Here is a 20,315-nt window from a genome sequence, read left to right on the forward strand (position 1 = left end):
TCCCCCTTCTTGAGCCCCGTAAGAGCCCATCCCCTGAGTCTGTGGCCCTCTTCCCAGTCTCCTCTGACTTATTCTCTTTATCATAACTCACACTCTGGAAAGTAGACTGAAATTTCACATCCAAAAGGAAATGTTGGAGGGGAAACCAATTTGGCAAAAACTATAATGAATTTAAAAGCTTTGAGTTCATTTGAGGGCATCCAGGTAGAGTTAGGACAAAATGCCAGTGGAGAGGCTGAGACAAGAGGTACAGCTCCAGGTGGCCCTGACATATCAGTGACATCTGAAGCTAAAAATGAGTGATGTGGCCCAGGAAGGAAAGAAAAACAACATGAAGATTGAACTCTGGGAAAGTCTAGTGTCCGTTTCCGTCCCCTGCAGTCTAGTAGGGAGAGAAGAATCAAGGTTTGGAGCTTGATGCCCCGTCCTGATCTGCCTCATCCTTACTGTGTTTCATGTGTCAAATGTCTCTCCAGAACCTTCCATCTCTCCCTCATCTGTTCATTTTAGAGTCTTGACTATGAACATGAGAAAATGAAGTTATCAGAACAGCATGAAGAACGTGACAAGGAAGGTGGGGCACTGACCTTGAGACGGGAGACCGAGTCTCACCTGGTCTGACGGGAAACAAGGAAGGTGTGGAGAGACAGCGAGGCTGGAGTCTGTACCTCCCAACATACCAGCCCTGAAGGATGGCAGCAACCAGGGCGCCCGCTGTCAAATCCCCATGACGGAAGGTGGAGTTGGGGGTGGGGGGAGGGAGACAGAGGCCGAGTGCCAGGGAAGGACACTGACTGTGAAACTGACAGTGAAGGGGCACAAATACCCCTCAGGGGGTGCTCACCGCAGGGATGTTTCAGAGCAAGTCCAGCGGCACCAAGGAGAGGACAACTGGGCACTGGCCCCGAAGTCACTGCTGCGTAAAGCCCTTCCTACGATAAGGCTACAGGTGAGGATTATACTCAACGGAATAGAGCCTGGGAGATTTGCTACAAAATACCCTTCTCAGGGAGAGTCCAGTGTCCTCCCAACTCTTCTTTTTCCAAATGAAATAGGAAGTCAGTAACATGACCACAAAAGATGGTTGCCGTGACGTGCTCTCAGAGAAACACGACCCCAGAGCTGCTGGTAGCACCCACCCCCGCTCACCTGTCTCCCGAGTGGCTGTGTGGCCGTCTTGTCACCCTGGCCTGAAATGGGTCTCGGCACCTGAGACCTTGCTCTGTGATCAGACCGGGAGCTCTACCTTCACAAGTTCAAAATTAATAATTCTGAAGTATTAGGTTGGTACAAAAGTAATTGCGGTTTTTGCAATTATTTTTAACTTTTTAAACCGCAATTACCTATGCACCAACCTAACAAAATATTTACTCGAGCTCTTTATAAGAGTTTATAGGAAACACATATGACCATGCGCATGCACATGCGTGCGCGTGCACACACACACACACACACACATACACACACATTAGCCGTTTGCCTGGAACCAGATATTTCCTCATCTGAATGCGACCTCTTTTATTTACGTATTAATACAACAAAGGGCTTACTAAATAAAGATGAATCTTAAAAGATAAAATCTGTGCTCCTGATATCCTTGTTGTAAATAAAAAGAGTTGAAAATAACACAATGCTTTACGAGATGGTTCATGTTCATAGTTTGCTTTATCAGCCTGCTATTTCAGTAAAACGCAATCGACAGATTGGTTTATATCCTAAATAAGTCCATGAATAAATTTTCTTGCATGAATCCATCAAGGATTTTAGACAGGATGTACACACACTGCCAAAAACAATTTAAACGTGAACAATAGTAGGAAGTTAAGCTTTCTTTGAGGGGCAGATCAGTCACAAAGTGTATCCCATAAGCTCCATGTATTTGCCAAATTCGGGACATGGGTACAGGCCTGGGCTGCTTAGCAGCCAGAGAGGGGAGGGGAGGTCTCCTCACACAGCACTCGCAAAGTGGCCCCGCCAACACAGGCCAAGCGTCTAGGTTTTGTTACCAAAACGCTATACAAGTTTCTCAACAAATCCAGTCCCAGGCCGTGGCTGTGGTTTACCCAGTCCTGCCCCTTCGGTGTCCAAGGCTGCTATTCCAGTCTATGAACAAGTCTCTCTTCCCCTCCATTAGTAATAGCGCACAGCAGCTTCTCAGGCTGTGATCACACGTTCTTAGCACCTGGGGTCAGAGCTCCCACTCCCCAAGCTCTCAACTCTCTGTCACCAATTCCCCACTCAACATCTCAATTACTGTACTTTAAATTACAAGCAATAAAAGGATCTGGCAGAAAGAGAAACGACCCCTCTACGGTGTACTTTTATGACAACTGCCGGGAAAAGGCAAAGGGCCGTTTACTGAGGTAAAGGCTTTCTCTCTATTATGTCTGCATGGCCGTTGCTCCTGGGCTCTGAGCGTCCGTGCCACTCACAGCCACTGAGGGGCCACCACTAATGTCACCATCTCCTCACACAGACACCCCTGCGCTCCCTGAGTTCTACACAAGTGTTCATAAGAACATTCTACACCTGAGTGAGGGCCAAGTTCTCTGCAGACTTAGGGTGCTCACCTTGCTCGCATGCCAGCCATGCTGGGACCTCGCCCACACGTGAGGGGCTGTGTCACCTTAGACCTGCCAACTGCTCATCTCGTAACCAGAGTCCAGCCTGTCTCTGGACCACGATGGCCCTGGGAGCAGAAGGCAGGTGTGTGGAGGCCCCCACACCAGTGACAGTCAGTTTAGAATTCAGGAAGAGGGTACAACGTAAGCATTTGTGGAGGTTTGCACTCAACCCTCTCCCCAGCCAAACTCCAGGGAAAAAAAATATGATTTATCTTTATGAACAGATGGGATGCTTTAAATCAGAAAGCACCATATCCCAGCCTGACAAAGGTACCAGTGGAGGCAGCCACGAAGAGTTACAATGGCGAACATTCAGGCAGAACGAAGCTGATTGCAACACACCAGAAACAAATAAACAAACACAACATGCCCTTCTGCCACCTTCACATAAAAGGGTCAACAAGATTGACAGAACAAAAAATTACTTTCAGTGGCTCTTATTATGCAGAAATCATTTTTATGGCAAAACTGGGCATAAACGCCTTTCTTAGACAAATTCCTACATTTGTAAACATTGACAATCTGTTAGCTGCAATAAGAGGTAAGTGCATTAGATGTCTGCTGCAAACGTTTCCTGCTGGGTCAGAGCAGAAGTTCAAGGCCTCTAGCGAAAGGCAGCCAGCTGGACAGCGCAGCGTCCACCGACACTGGGCAACGCGCTTCCCACACAGAGGCCTCCCAGGGACAGTGTGCCTGCCGCTGGGGCCCCCTAGACATGGGGACGTGACTTTTTTGAATTGTAATCTTTTCAGAAAGTCTAGAGTCCTTCTTGGTTCCGTGAGCCAACTTCTCTCCCTGAGAAAAACTTCCTGGGAGTGAATCTGCTTTTCCTATGACATTCGTTTACATTAGCAATTGGATGCAGCTAAAGGAAGGAAAGATGGAGAGCTGAACAGTGTTCAAGTTTCCGTGGAACATTCTGGCTTTGTCCCTACAAAACCCCAGAGAAAGGACTAAACCCCCAAAAACAATCTCACCAAAAAGTATACTAACTACAAATCCTTTGTTGGCTTGATGCATTTTACTAACTTTATTAATAATATTAGACTTTTGCAGACACAATTTTTATCAGATTGCATTTTTTTTAGAGAAATTGTACTACATAAGGGCTATATTGAAAGCAGTACATGAAGAAATTTGAGTTATATTTTCTATTCACCGTACAATGTGATTTTTATCAAAAGTAACTATATTTCAGATTATTAGAAGAGGCATCACAGCACCCTTCCTTCCATAACTGAGTGAATGCACACACATGCAGAACTGCATTGCATCTGATGACAACAGTGTAAGTGGCTCCTCTGCTGTGTTATGATCCCTTTGGCTAGAAAGTGAATACATTTCAAAATTGTTCAAAGTGAATAAATCTCAAAACGGTAATACCATGAAAATTTCCCATCATACAAATTGTGTGCAAGGCATGTAAGAATCAAGATCATTAAAAGTCAGATGGGTCATACCTTTAATTAGATGTCTCAACTTGGAGGACTTCAGAAAAACTAAAAGGTTAATTTCTAAATCAATGAGAGAGAGAGAGAGAGAGAGAGAGAGAGAGAGAGAGAGAGAGAGACATAGACATAGACATAGACATAGACATAGACATAGACATAGGTGTGTGCATGTATCTTCTTAATAAAGCAGAGTAATCAGCTGGTCCACTTGGTCCCTCTGCCTCCAGAAGACTTCCACATGGAGTCCCCGTGAGCCTGGCACCAGCCTGCTGCACAGGCACGTCTAAGACTCGGTGTCAAGTTTGCAAACGCCCGTGGGCTAAAGCAAGCTCAGTAGCTAAGCCCAGATTCCAAGGCGTGGACACAGTGACATCTGAACAAATCGGACCCATTTCCTAAATGAATTGACCACAACTCCATGGGCCATTGTCCTGGGATGAAGAGCGTAGGATCTGCAGACCACCGAGCATACCTTCAGTCTCTCACCCAACACATCTATTACACTTGTTCATTACACTGCAGTGGTTTGAATAAGTGACCCCAAAAATAATGTCCGCCTGGACCCTCAAAATGTACTTTGCTTGGTAGTAAGTTCTGTGCATATGTAATGAGTTAGGATGAGGGCATGCAGGGTTGGTGTGGATCTCACTCAGACGAGGGGTGTCCTTCCAGAAAGACAGGGGGACACAGACACACAGGGGAGGTGCCCTGTGATGCGGAACAAGGGAAGGACACCAGGACCGCCAGGAGCCCCCGGAAGCAGGAAAGGGACAAGGAAGAACCCTACTCCGCAGCCTTCCAACAGAGCATGGCATTGCCGAAAGCTTCCTCTGGGGCTTTGGCAAGAGAACAACTAGCTGTTGTTTCAAGCCTCCAGTGTGTGGTAGCTCGTTACACAACCCTCAGAAGCACACACACACACACACACACCAACCGCCATGCGCTGTTTTCTCAAGAGCTGGAATTATATTAATAAGCAAAATACCTGCCCTCGTCCTTGTCTTCTAGTTGGGTGAGAGACACACACAGAATAAGGAAAACACATAGATAACATACTGAAATCTGAGACAGGGAATGGAAAAATTAAGCTTGGAAGAAAGACAAACATGCGTAAGCGAGGTGGCTATCACTTTGAGTAGTGTGGTCATGGGAAAGTTTATTAAGAGGCGGCATTTCAACAAAGACGGGGCAGGAGGTGGCCTTGTGGGGCCTAAGGAATGGGTGTCCCAGGCAGGAAAGGCGACCGCACAAACGTGCTAAGTGGAGAATGTGCCCGGCCCAGGCGAGGAGGCCCGTGTACCCAGGTGAGCAGGGGCCAGGTGAGCAGAGGCCCACGCTGCTGCCTGGGTGGGAGGTCAGGTGGTGGCTTGTCTGCAGGGGCACATCTGACTGGAGCCCTGCGCGGTGGCTCTATGAAAACAGAGGAAGGGGAGAGCAGAGATGGTGAATTTTACTCCTTATTTTTATCCTTTGCTCTCTTTTTCATACAGATTTATATTAATTTGGGAGAGAAATCTTGAGGAAAAGAGAATTATGTCTCCTAGTGGGAAAACATTTTTAAATCAAGTAGATCTTGGTTTGAGCCGCAGCTCCACTAATTGAGTGAACATCATTTTTTTCTATTATACCATCCGTAAAATGGACATAACCCCTCCTGGGCGATGTTGTGGGAAAGACTCTACTGATTAAGGCACGTACAGGTGCTATCGTAGTGCCAGAGAGTGACAGGGAGAGCTCTGTCCACGAGTGGTTAATTGTGACCAGTTACAGCTTCCCAGGTAAACTCTGGCAGGTTGGTTTGGTGCCTGATTTACCTTCAGATGCCCCTCACTGCAGCCCTAAGCTCTTCACCTGCTACACGTCATCACAGTACCAGTGTTTCACTATTAAAAGAAAGAATGAATGCATGAATGAGTAAATGATGGATGGATGGATAGATGGATGGGCGGACGGACAGATGAACAAATCTCTGGATGTGTCTCCTGGTCGCCATTCAGATTAGGATGCTCTTTCTCTGTGCTCTTCTAGCAACTCCCACTTATCTCTCTGTTGGGCTGTCTCACTCATTCACCAGGTTGTGAGCACCTTGAGGTGTCCCTTATACTCCCTGGCAATTAATGCCATGAATTTAATTTAATCCAGTAAACGAGCTAGGAAACCCAAGCTACAGTGTTTGAGCTCTGCTGGGCTTCTTTTATTTCAAAGCCTCGTGAACTCTTTCCTCCTCGGTTCATGAGATGCTGCAATACTGCTCACCGGTTTCTTAAAATTGGTTAAGGTTCAAAAAAGAAAAAGAAGAAGGAGCTGGTGTTAGCACAGTACAAACTGGGAGTTTCTTAAAAGCAGTCGGGTATATAATTGAAAACTAATTGAATGTTCTAATGCATATGCATGGAAAACAATTTGCATCGCTTCATTATTGAAAAGCAGGGTGAAGAGACACATGTGTGGGGAGTCTGCTTCAGGAATGCTCCTCTGAGGACATTCATGCAAAATGGAGCTTAACTCTTTAGACCTTGGAAACATGTTTTGCAAATACCTAAATGCTGCAAATAACCTGTGTTTTGACATTGATTTCAGGTTAATAAAAATGGTATTAGAGCTAGTTATATCCACATTGTACTTCATAACAGAATTCCAGTCATAGGCATATTTCCCCTCGACAAAGAAAAAGAGACAGCTCAGTGTCCAAAATAACTTGCATTGAAGCCTCTGTGACTGTATGATTAGTAGTTCCAGAACCATTATTGTTCCAGAAAAACAAAAGAAATTTAATGGAAGGAAATGAACAGAAATGCAGAACATCACCACTGCCCACCTCCCCCAATATTAGTCCCTAATTTGGGTCAAACCCTGTGCTAGACATTTTGACATAAATTTTGTTACTTATTTAAGATGCAGTTCAAATAGTCTCATACTGTCTCCTCAGATGGCCTTGCTTACTTTTTCTAAAATAGTCCATTGCAACCACAAAGTGAGATCCATCCCCCCTTGTGGTTTTTTAATTATTTATCACACCTCTTATGCTTTGAAAGCCCTGGTGTTCTTACTGTCTGCTATTTATTGTCCTCAGTGAAAGTGCTATTTACAGAGACTTTTGCTTCTGACAAGATGGAGTAACCAGGACCCAGACTGGCCCTCCAGTCTTAACTAGAAAGAACGGGAAATGATGTGGAAAACAATGGTTTGCAGACATTAGATGCCTGAGGGAGGAAATGCAAACGGCTAGAGCCCCTCATACCTTCCGGAGAGGAGTGCGAGTTTAATAGACCCTTTGAGGTCACGCAGCGAGGACACACCCTCCAGGCCCAGATGCGAATGACAGCACAGTCTACGCTTGGGGCTGATCACAGCGGGTGATACAGCCACACATGTGCCACATGCTGACACCTGTGACATTAATTATTTTCCAGGGAGAAGGAAACGTATATATGATCTTAGGAGACAAATCTCTAATACGTTTTTAATGGTAGCTCCAGCTCAACTAAGATAAAGCAACACTGACGGATGACCCGTCAGAACTAAATTCATTCTACGGCGCTTCCCTAGACAGTTGGACCAGCCCTTTGCTCTTTCCTTACAACCTTCACATGTTAACCAACTTGGCTTTGCAATCGCCCTTGTTACTGTGCCCAGCGCGGCACATACACGATGCTATGAGCACCTGAATCCCTGCTGTGCACTGTCACCCAGGCTCTATCACACCACTTCAGTGTCAGCTCACTCTGGCCCCAGCTTTCCCGGCCACACGCCTCATACCCTCCTTGCACTGCTCCCGCTGGCATCTGGCTGCCTGTTGTCAGCCATCTTGGTAATCGATCCTTCTGCAATCAGCACACCAACCCTAGGCAGCAGGTGTGGAGAGCTCTCGGCAGGTGGAAACATCCAGACATGTCCTTATTCAGCACATTACCAAAACCATTAGAATGTTGGTTATTTCACAACAATCTGCAAGACCCTCAAAGCCAGAGACTCTGCTTTATGCATATTTGTGTCTTGGGTACTAAGCACACTGTAGACAGTTAATATTTGTTAAATATTTCTCAAGGAATGATGCAATGGGAAATTAGTTGCAGGACCAAATTTATTCAGGAGAGAAGGGCTGCTAAGCAACTTTATGGTTCAGTACCTTTTAATTTCACACTGTACATGCATTGAATTCTGCAGTCTTACATTTTCTGATCTATCATTTTCACTCTTCTTTTCACAGCAGAGCCAATCCTGTCTGCAACCGTTGAAAGTTTTTGACAAGATGGAACGGTAGCTGATGCATACTTGTAGTTTAAATAAAGATCATTTAAAGCCTTCTCTGAGGCAACTTATAGAAAGTTCAAGAGTAACAAAAAAGACACATGAAAAACTCTTGCAGAGGAGTTGATGTCTCTTCATGATCGATTTTTGAGTGGTGTGACGTTCTAACAAGGCAATGGAAAGTAACTTCCCAGAGAATCACCACGAATATCCCAGAACAGATAAACAGGAGGATGAATATAAAACCTGCTGCCCACGTCACAGACTCTCCCTGAGCGGCGTTAGTCACAAAGCCTCAGTGGGAGAGCGTGCCCCACTGCCAGCCATGCAGAGTCCTTCCCAACGAACCCTTTTGCTACCGTCCCCAAATACCAAATTCCAAGCACCCCTGCTGGTGGCGGTGGGACTGCAGCCTGGCTGTCCGGGAGACTGCCCCACCGCATCAAGTCAGGGATGTGACACCGCAGAGGGCCCCACACTGCACAGGCTGCTGCCCTTCCTGTCTGCTGTCCAGGCCACCTATCCTCTGAGCACCTCCATCTCCATCACGACAGCTGCTCTCTTTGGTCCCCTTCGAATTGAAGGCGCATTGTGGTTGAGCACCCCTCACTTCTAATACCCTCCCTGCCCTAACCAGCTCCCCACATGCAGCCCCAGGCCTAGTAAAGCTTTCCTCCTGGGGGGGGGCTGAGATCCCAGGAGGCATTGGGAAAGGTGCCTGCCTCCCCCTGAGGACAGACAAGCTGGACAGTTAGGGTCAGTGGGCACCGTGGTCCAGGTTCTCAGAGCGACAAGCCTTTCCCAAGAGGGCCTGCACCAGGTGTGCTATCGCACGGGAACACCACCTCCCCCACACACGTGACATGTACAGGGACAGGTCCTTGTGGGGAACTGTGAGCACACGAGCACTGTAAATAACCTCCTGTTTTTGGGTAGAAAACGTGCTTTGAACATGCTCTTCAATCTTTCAGGGCTGTTGGTGTTCCATTTGTCTTCTAACCGAACTTGGTGAAGAGGAATTAAAGACTGTCCTATGCTGTTATTTGCATCTGATTAGAAACTCATTTTATTCTCTTTGATTCTTCTTGCTCTATTCTCTGTATTAATTTGCTGTCCTGAGTTACAAAGGTTCAGAACACAGCTTTGAGAACGTGCTACTATAGATAAAACAATAATGAAACACTAACATTATTTTATCCCTTCCTATGGTGAATCACCAATGACTTCAACTCTGCAACATGTCCTGAAAAAAATGGTGATAACTCCACAGAGACGCCTGGCCTCGACTCACATAGGCAGCTGCAAGCCAACAGGGCAAAGGACTCACAGAAGGAACGGCCACTAAGTAGGTGGACGTTTCCTAGGGGCCCCAGTAATGGCCCTGGCCTGAGACCTGACGTCTGGCCATTTTCTTCTCCTGTGGGCTTTCCAGTTATGGGGGTGGAGGTGGGGGGGCTCCATATTTTTCACTTTAAGTGAATGGAAGGAAAATGGATATATTCTCCCTGCCTCTGCCAGCATTTGTGTGCTTCCCTAAAAGCAGCAAGGGAGGGAGGGAGGGTTTCCAGAGAAGAGAAGACGGCTCCCGATGGCCTCGCCGAGCCTGGAAGACCAGCGTTCCCAGAGGGCAGGGACCCTGCTGAGTGGGCCCCAGGGGTTTGAGCACTGCCTGCGCGCGCTCCGTGGGGGATGCAGTGAGAGCCCACATAACCTAACAGGGGTTTCGGAGTCGCTTCCTTTGAGTCCTTCACTCATTATTGCTCAGCTTCATGTAGACCTCATTCACGACGAGTATGTACTTTTTAAGGTCAACACAGTTCCCACATCCACTCTCCACCTCTTTCTAGTTGTTCATTCAAATATTTATAAACATTCTCATCCTGGGTCTAATGGCAGGCTATGGGAATATAATGATGCATCTGATTCTGAAATTATTTTTGAAGAACTCACTACATACGAAGAAAATTATATGGAAAAAAAGTATTTCTTTAACAGTAAACACACTTCCGGTCAGGATGGCGGAGTAAGTAAACCTCCTCTCACGACCACATCAAAATTACAACTGAACCACAGAACAGCCATCACTGAGAACCAGCTGAAGTCCAGCGGAACCGAAGCCCAGCAACAACAGACGTGCAGAAGGAGCCTGGTAGGAGGGGCAGAGACAGGGACAGGCCGGTCCCACACCCACGTGTGACCATTAAAAATCAGGGGGCCATCTCAGCTACGGAGGTCCCCCCTGAAGACCAAGGGGTCCCGGCCCCACGCCAGGCTCCCCAGCCCAGGGTTCCAGTGCTGGGGAGAGAAGTCCCCATGATTTCTGGCTGTGAAAAGCCGCAGAGGTTGTGGCTGAGACGAGGGCAGCAGGAGCCCCAGGTGCTCCTCCTAAATGGCCGGCGCATGGACCTAACCTGCTGACGACTCACTCACCCTGGGCTCCAGCGCTGGGGCAGCGGCTAGAGAGACACGTGGGCAGGAACGGAGTTGTCTGGCCTCAGGGTGAGGGCTGGAGGGGCAGCGTTCTCCGGGACAGAGGCGCTGGCCGAAGCCACTGTTCCTGTTGAGCCCTCCCCTCCCTGCGAGCAGACGCAGCACGCAGGCAGGCGTCATCCCTGAGCCTCCATCACACCGGCTACCTCCCTCTCTCTGCTCCGCCCTGATTCCCTGCGGCCCGGCCCCACTCAACTTCCAGGCACACCCAAGTCATTTCCAGTGGCTTTTCCAGACAAATGGCCTGCCTTGGCTCATGCTGCAGACTCTCCTAAAATCTCTCAAAGGCTCACAAACCCCAAACAAGCAGCACGTGGCCTCAGAGTGCCCCACACCTCTTGCTAAGCAGCCCCAAGGCCGGCATTGGCAGCCGCTGGCCTCAGGTCACAGCTTGGCCTCTCCCAGGGGCCTCCAAGCCCAGCACAAGGGCAAACTGTCCGCAGATAAATTTGTATTCGGTTGGTACAAAAGTAATTTCAGTTTAAAAGGTTAAAAATAATTGCAAAAACCACAGTTACTTTTGCACCAACCTAATCCTCATACCAAGTGGCCCTGGGCAGGGCACAGGCAGCAGCTGACCGTGGCCTCCAGCACCAGAGACCCTTCCATGAGGCCCTAGAACCAACACACCTGGTGGCCAGCTTCAGACCACTCCAGAGCACCACCCAACCGCCTCCACAAGCAACACCCCCACAGGGCCGACTAGGCAGGAGCCAGAGCCCCGGTCAAGCAAATCCTGCCCCATGGGGTCAGTCCCTCCCTGCACAGCAGCTCCAGGATTCATTTCAAGATCACAAAGAAAGCTAATGCATCCCAGTGGCTGGGTGAGAGGTGTGTGAAGGGGGCCGGTCAGGGCTTCCAGGTTATCATCACAAACGGTTTTATTTTTCCTGAGAGCATTGAGTTTTCATTAAAGGAGTGGCGTTGTTGGCTTCACATTTGAAAAAAAGAAAAAAAACACCACCCTCCCCCCACAAATGTAGAAAGCAGACGGTAGGGAGGCAAGACCAGAAAGGGGGACCCTGGTAAGATCGGATGCTGTAACAGAACTGTGGTCTGACAGGGAGTACGGAGGCTTTGCTAGAAGGTTGGGGAAGAACTGGCAAGAGACGCTAAGGAAGGAAAACAGCAGGATGTCAGGAAGCAATGGCTGTGGGCTGCGAGGGCCAGCAGGCGTCGAGGGTACCTAAAGCCCAGCTCGTGGGACAGCCAGGCGGGTGGGGACGTGGGTGCCTGGAGGGGCCATGAGCCCATCGGTGCCCCTGATCAGTCTGATGAGCCCACGGGACAGAAGGACATGCCAGGTCGGCACTGAAACCAGTCTGGAGCTCAGCAGAGAGGGCAGCTGTGGGGACGCTGACCTGGAGTTGTCACTTGTTGGTGGCACTGATGAGAAGCATGGCTGGAGAGAGTGTGCAGAAGGAACAGGAAGGGCCAGGAGCCAGGCCGCAATGCTCCAGGGGACCCTTGCAGAGCAAAGGAACATTTGCCTGAAAAAAGAAACTGAGATGCGGGAAAGAAAACTGGGAAGTGCAGAATCGTGGGATCCGGGGATAAAAGCCAGCTCAACAGAGAGGTCAGGGCGGTGGACCTCAGAATGTCCATCGGCCTTGGGAAGGTGGAGACGCTTGCTGGACTCAGCCAGAGCTGTGCTTGTGGCACGAGGCAGACACAGGCAGAAAGGAGCAGGGGGTGGAGTGTGGGGCAGGGGAGCGGAAGGCCCCAGGCAGAACAGGCTCCTGAGAGGAGGTGTGGCCTGGCCGGGTAGTGCAGGACAGTTGACAAACTGACAGGGACAGAACACCTGTGGTGCTGACAGAAGGGCCCAGTTCCAAGGGAGGTAAAGGACATAAAGAGAGAACAAAATGACACCTAGAGAAAGGAACAGCACATTTATACAGAGGAACTCCATTCAGCTTTCAAAATTGCACATTATTAGATATATTTGATCAGATTGTGGAAATTCAGTTGTAATCTTAATTTTCTAATATGTTTGATCACATGCTTTATATTTTTTTCTGCATTTGAGACCATTTATAGTCTTATCTTTGAACGCAATGGGTTAGTTTATCAGTTTGAACCACCATTGCATTCTCTGGGTAAAATCATATTTGATTGTAATGCATAGTGTATACAAGTCTGAATTCCATCTACCAATATTTCTGTATCCGGATTCACACATGAAGTTGCTGTGTGTTGTCTTCTATTCCTGGACAACTTTTGGTGCCAAGGTTATGCTAGCATCATGTTATGAACAGCAATTCTTCCTTTATTTCCTGAAATAGTTGGTGTAATATGGAGTTGACCTCTGTTGCTGTGACTCATTTGTAAAGCCATCTGGGTCTGCTGTCTTGGGGTGAGGTTACAGCCAGGCACACCAGTGACAATACTCGGCTTCCAATTCATTTTCTAGTGCGGCTATCGTTTTCTTGAGGCAATCTTCATCATTAACAGTTTACTGAAAATGTCATCCATTTCACATTTCCAAATACTTTGCATGAAGGATTTCAGATTATTGTCTTGTAACTTTATTTCTCTCTGTAGCTATGCTCTGTATTCTTTGTGAATGTTGCGTATTTACGCACTCTCTGTGGAGATGTGATCTCATTAGGCTGCTCAAAGATATTGTCATGATCTTAAAAGTGAGGAAAAGGGAAGTGTGAGGAAACAAAGTGGCTTGGAGAAGATCGCTCGCTAGCTGCAAGTGGAGCCAGTTCCACGGATGCCCAACGAGCAAAGGTTCCCTGGAGCCCCTCCCTGATTGAGCTTATAACCCTGACTCAGATCAATTCATGCAAATGTAAAAGAAGTTTTTATGTGATTGTGTTTGGCAGAGGGTCAGTGTGAACGCATGGAAACCGTGTCTCGTCAACCAGAGTGACACCCACAAAGGGTTTATGGGAAGCCATGTACCAGAACTTCATGAACAAACCAGAAACCAAATATACAATCACAATTTGGTAACAGGTAAGTCAAAGCCATATCCATGGGCATAAACGCCATGGCCAAATGGTATTCGCAATGTTACCATCTATTTGAAAAAAAGAGATGCTCATGAAAATTTCTAGATGTGTTTTTTTGGTTTGTTTTTTTCTCCAGTTAATTTTGCTAGGTTTAAGATGTGCATTTAACTCAGTGGACCCCATTTTTCTTTAAAACACTTTAATGTAAAGAAAAGCGTAATGGATTCTCTGATAAAAGTGAAATGTCTCCTCTGCCACGACAAGCAAATAATTAAGGAAAATGCTTCTGACTTCTTTCAGCAATTTGAAACCCTTTCCAGTAGGAAAAATGTATCCATTAGAGCTCTCAATAGGAATTCTCACTGTGCAAAATGACAGTGCTATTTGTTTAGCCCTAATGGGAAATATCCATCCAATTCTTCTTTTTGAATCTACTGAATTCTGTTGGACAGTGTTTATAAATACAAAGGGAATCTGATGTACAGATAGATCTTAATATGCTACTCTGACCCTGAAAACAGCAATAATCTTGGAACCTGGATTGCCTGTGATAGTCACATAACTTAGCATCACCCCGCTCACTCAACATTCTCAAAAGTCCCCATGCAAAACGGCCACAAACGTGCCTAGAGTGGAGCTTGCTGTCTGTCTGCCTGGGATCAGCTTCATTCTTCTTACGTAGTCAGAGCCCTTCGGGCCGCGGCTAAAACTGCACTGCCCAGGGCTCTGGCGGCTGTGATTGGCTCTGTGATATTTCCTGTGTGTCATACAGCCTGCGTACAGAGGTCAGATGCCCGGAGACCTTTACAGGGCATGCCGTTTCATCCTTAAGCTGACTGCTGCTTTTTGTTGCTTTGACTACTGGCAGAGCTACAGCGCCAGCAGCCACTTTGGAACATCGGGGACTTAAAAAGGTGACTGGGTTCTTGGCGTCTATGTCCTTGCATCAGCATCCCCTGCGGAATGGGCAGAGACCCAGGCTCAGTGGGTCCCGCTGATGTGCCCTCATTCTCTCTCCCTCAAATGTCCGTAACTGTCCCATGAAGTCAGTCCCCTTTCCCTGGTTAGAAGCATGATCCTGAGGACCCAGAGCAGGAAGTGTGTGCGGCCTGAGGTCTCATCTTCTCCACCTGCCAACGTGCTCTCCACAGACAGAGCTTGGCCTTTTTCACCTGTCAGGCCATCACCCGTGTTTGTAGGTAGTACCACCACCTACTAATGTAATCGAAGGGGGTCAGTACAGTGAAGGATTAAGGGTGTGTGTCTGTGTGTGCACGCCGCTGTGACCCAAAGGGCTTAGACTCACTCAGTGTGTGACAGTGAGGTGTAACATACCAGAAGCATGCCTGAAACCAGACCCGTCGCTGAGCTGGAGCAATGCAGACCAAAGAAACGGTGAAGGTGGATACACGGTCAGACCAGTCTGAAAATTTTAAACGTCTAAATCCCCCACTTGGGAAGGAAAATGTGTGACTAAGTATTTCTGTCCTACTCATAAACACGAGGCATCAGGGTAGGGTGTGTGCAGTCTGCATATTTTGTAAGATGTTTTAGAGAGATCATGTTGACCTACTTTTCAATTCAGTGTCCACTAAACCCAGAGTAGCCATAAGCCCCTATTCTTTACTATTATAAAAATACACTTGTTTTCTTTTTATAATCTTGGGTTGCAATGATGGCTTTAATGCACCATCTGTTTAACTATCTGGGTAAAGATAAACTATACAATAAAAGCTAGGATACTGGAACTGGAATAATCACTGTTATCTCTGCTTTACAAAATGCCCCACTCAGGATGCTTTCAAAAAGAGATAGTTTGTCTAAAAAGTCTCAGTTGTGTGACCTTGAGCCCAAAGGTCTTAAGACAAATGTTTAACTCCAAAGGCATAACATACCTGCGTGATTTATACATGCAATGACATTTTCAACATTAACATAGGACTTGACCTCTTGTGTCCAGTCTTCTGGGACGTGGCATTTTAGCATGTTGGGTTTCTTTTTTCCTCCTGTTTATTGTTCAGAAGTAGACTTCAAGAATACAGTTGCTTGAAGACTAGGAAAAAATCCCTGGGAGCAGAGCACAGCAGAGTAAAACTCAATTAAACGTTACCCTTTGCGAGCTTTAAGAGATCTAGGGAAGCTGCATTTCCTCTTTACCTACATTAAATTGGCTCCCTAAAGATGCACGGAAACGCAGGCAAAAACACAATTACATTCCAAGAGTCAGGTGAAACGAAAGCACGTCTCATTTTTTCACTGCAGTATAAACACATTCGTGTCTGACAAATTTTATTTACTGATTCAACAACAATGACAAAGGATTACATCTTCCATTCTGACAATGGGACAGTATTAGAATTGGAGGGAAAAAATCATAAAACTCTAAACTAACTCCTTTTAAAAAGTGTAGTTCATGTGGAACGAGTCATTCAATGACCACTATCTACAATCAGCTCAATCCTTACAATACAGAAGTTTCTCTGGTATAGAATGATTATTTAGGAAAGATAGATATTAAAGAAATCTTGGTTTAGTAAGGAAATGTCACGAGAGAGTTTCCCTTTGATCACAAGCTACTATTACTCAAAAAGTTAATTAAATAAAGTTAAGTTTTAAAATGAAAAGTAATGTGGTCCTCCATTGAGATTTTAGAAAATGTTATTCAAAGGAGGTTGAGAAATATCTCAACTCAGAAACGTCTGACTGGAAACTATTTTCAGTAGTAGAAACATTGATTTATGGATTTTACTAACCACAAGATGCAAAATGTCAGGTTTCCATAGCCTTTCAGAGCCACATCTCAGCATTTTATATCTGAAAATACTTTGAGGGCAATAATTCTGAGAATGACATAATTATTAGAAAAAATTTTAACTGTTAAAATTCAGACTTATATACTATATACTGTGCTCATTTTGCTTGTATAATGAGACGGTAACGAGGTATGTCCTTAGATCACCGGTTTTCAAACTGAAATGTGCGTCAGAGTCCCAGGGAGGCTTGTTTAGGAGCCAGATTGCGGGACTCCCGCCCCAGAGTTTCACATCCACTCGGCCTGGCTGGGGCCTGAGAATGTGCATTCAAGCTCCCAGCACTTGCTGATGTAGCTAATATGGGACCACCACACTCTGAAAACCACTGGCTTTAAATAATTTGAAAATGGTAATTATAATCCAAATTAATAAAAAGAAAATGTGTCCACATAATTTTTCTTTCTATACTCTCTTAAAATCATAATCTGTGAAAGTCTGATAAAACGTTTATAAACGATACAGAGTACCCAGTTCAATTTACTTAATTTTGCTAAAGCATTAACTAAAAAGCTGTTTAATTCCTATTTTTTTAAAAAGCATCTTTTAGATGAATAAAGGTGGCCCTTTTTTTTCATGTCATACCATGAAATGTCATCCAGTATAAGGAAAAGTTTGCATTTAAATCGTTGAATTTTTATTTAGGTGCTTGTAAGCATGTCTACTAAAAAGCTGAAAAAGTAGAAAAGAATCCTACGTACTGTTTTCTATACAAACAAGTCAGTCAAGTTTTAACTTTGGGGGCCTCAGGTTCCTTAAAACTAAAATGAAATGTTTGAAATGGACCATCCCTGACGGCCTTTCCAGATCCAAACTGTCTCAGTCTGGACTATGGATTCGCTCACACTTGTGCCCACCTTGGCTTAGCAAAAAGAGTGTGTTGGAGAAACCCCCCAAAAGTCTGAGGAAAGAAAGGCCTTTTAGTTTGTTGATGATTAAGTCACAAGGAGTTTGCACGGAGAAAATGAAGGCGAGCGGCCACAACTGTGGGGCGGGGCTGGCGGCTTGCCCACGGAGCCCCACTTCTGATCCATGAGGACTAATTGCAACAAAAGCCAGGCTTGGTTCCTCTTCAAACATCTTCCTGGGACTTAGACGGGCAGGTGGTGTGGCTGCTTCCCACCAGGTGGGGCAGGGGGAGGTGGTGGCGTCCGCTCAGCAGCAAACTCAATAAACACCTGAAAATGAAAGTGGCTGTTAACCTGTAAGGATACTTGGCCTTTTGCTCTCAGGTGTTACAAGAAGGAACACCCTGTCAGAGCGCTGCCAAGCAGTCACTCATACCACCCCTCCTAAATCTCCATAAGCAGGCGAGTCCACTGAAACCAAACTCCAGGAATGATAAACAGTTCAGACGACAAATAAATCACCGGAAATTCTCAAGGCCTACACATGCCTTTAGAAGGAAGCTGAGATTTAATTTTACATTCTGGTCCTCTTAGGAAACCAAATACCTTTCTTCCCCAACTTGGCTGTCACTCAGTTACAGTGGTGTCCCCTCCGTCACTTGGGGGTGGGTCAAGGGGAGAGGCAAGGTACCGAGGCACGAGTTACCTACTGAATGCCCAATATAATTATCAAACTGGGGCCCTATCAAATATGTACCTTGAGTGGAGAGCAGACAATAACCAAACCTAACACTCACATCCTTATCAGCATTTAGTAAAATCTAACATAGATGAATCAAAGAAATGGTGCCCTCCGGAAATAATCTGGCTAATTTGTAAATTGGCTGGATTAGGCCTCCAGAACATAGCAAAATGCAACCCGGTAACCCCTTCAAAGTACTATACCTGCTCCAAAGTGGTCTGGTTAATGGAGTAATGTTTGATATTCAGCAAGGTCTTATTGTCCTCGAGAACTCGGAACAGGTCAGCTAAGCACTCCCATCTTTTGGGCACATGATATTCCAATAAATTAAGGCGCTGGCCCTAGAATCCAAAACAAGAAACAAAAAAATGCATCATGTGATTAGCGATCATTAAACAACACTGACCACACTGTATTTAATTGCAAATAAATCATCTTTACTCAAACCCCAGCTTGGTATGTGGGTCAATTTTGTGAGTCTCCAGGGAACGGTTAGCGATGACTTCTACTGTGCATCCCCTTTGCTAAGTGGTGCCCCAGGGATGGGCTGCTGTTCTGCCCTTGTACACCCCCACATCGCCACAAGCACTGGTAAGAAGACGCCTAGAGGGGCTGAGATGTAGGAAGCGAGTGTGGCGTAATGGGGACGGACAAACGTGCCCTCAGCCTCACACTGGGACCTGGTCGTAGCACCAGATGTCCTCACCATTAGCTGAGTAAGTCGGTAAGACATGTCACTGTTCTGATGTGATGTGGGGATACAGCAACTGTTTGGTGGGGCCGTTTAGAGTGGCGCTGGAGCAGGAAGGCCTGTGCCTGCACAGCTTGCTTCTGACCGTAGGTTTGACTCACTGATGGTTGCTGAAACAGACAGGTACTAACTACCGTATACGCTGCCCCCTCTTAGCAGGTATGACACACAAGACTCACACTAGCTCACACTAGAAATCAAGAGAACTGTAGATGGTGCTTCTCAAATGTTACAATGAGCAGGAATCGCCTGGTCACCTTGCAAAATGGGGATCTGGGTTCAGTAGGTGGGGCCAGAGCTTCTGCAGGTAGAACTAGTTCCCAGCTGATGGAGATGCTGTCGGTTCAGCGACCACACTTCACGCCAAGTTTGTAGAGAATTAAAATCACAGGGCACTTCTTATGAAATAACGTCAAAACCATCCAGCCTATCACCCCACCACAGAAAAGGAAGAAATGAACTTCTGCAATTCTCTGCCCTGAACAAAATGAGTCATGCAGAGGAGCTGAGTCCCAAGATAAGGAGGGATGTGTAACTACAGGGTCCTCCGGTGACCCAGGAGGACAGCAGGTGTGCATCCGTCACAGCAGTCACTCAGTGTCCCCTGCTGGCACTAGATCTGGTGGGGCGGTGTGGACTGGACTTTGCAATGAGGCCAGTAGGCAGCATTATAACAGCATAGAAGAAACTCGGGAAAACAAGTACATTTATGAGATCTGTGAGCTGAAAACAAAGAAGCAACGTAGAATATGGGCTCTACCTTAAACTGGACTCCTGGGAACTGAAGCTGCAGGCACTCGGAAATAGCACCATGGTGGCTGCCTTCCTGGCAGAGCCACACTTTGACTGTGTAACCATCACCAAACCTGGGGGATGAACAGGATGAAAACACGGTTACTCTTCTATGTCCCTGAGATGGGTAAACTCTAAGTCCATTTTCACAGGCAGCCACTAAAAGAAAGTAGTGATTCTAAATTGTTGGGAGATTTGGGATTCGCAAAAATATAATACTCAGAAATTAATTGTAACTCAGTTAGGTCATTTCCTATAATTCAATTTATATTGACAGAGAAAATGATTTATCCGTTTTACAAAGTCATCAAATCCTAGAATCAACACCTATGCAATAAAAGAGGAATGGTGACAACGCAAACTGAGTTAGAGAAACACCGAGGCAGAGAAGCACCGAGGTAGAGAAACACCGAGGTAGAGAAGCACCGAGGTAGAGAAGCACCGAGGTAGAGAAGCACCGAGGCAGAGAAACACCGAGGTAGAGAAACACCGAGGTAGAGAAACACCGAGGTAGAGAAACACCGAGGTAGAGAAGCACTGAGGTAGAGAAGCACCGAGGTAGAGAAACACCGAGGCAGAGAAACACCGAGGCA

General features: G+C 46.4%; 1 protein-coding gene across 1 annotated transcript in view; it reads right to left on the minus strand.

Moving 5' to 3' along the window:
- Positions 1-16,049: 16,049 nt before the first annotated feature.
- The window catches only part of ABCA13 (ATP binding cassette subfamily A member 13), a 184,248-nt gene continuing 179,982 nt past the window's right edge, over positions 16,050-20,315 (minus strand). Inside the window, exons 43-45 of the mRNA XM_074341068.1 lie at positions 19,691-19,796; positions 18,383-18,520; positions 16,050-17,767 (exon numbers count right to left, since the gene is read on the minus strand). Of these exons, the coding sequence (XP_074197169.1) occupies positions 17,681-17,767; positions 18,383-18,520; positions 19,691-19,796 (331 nt within the window). The 3' untranslated portion in view covers positions 16,050-17,680. The remainder of the gene's footprint in view (positions 17,768-18,382; positions 18,521-19,690; positions 19,797-20,315) is intronic.

Source organism: Rhinolophus sinicus, linkage group LG09, assembly GCF_036562045.2.
Source record: "Rhinolophus sinicus isolate RSC01 linkage group LG09, ASM3656204v1, whole genome shotgun sequence".
Lineage (NCBI taxonomy): Eukaryota > Metazoa > Chordata > Mammalia > Chiroptera > Rhinolophidae > Rhinolophus > Rhinolophus sinicus.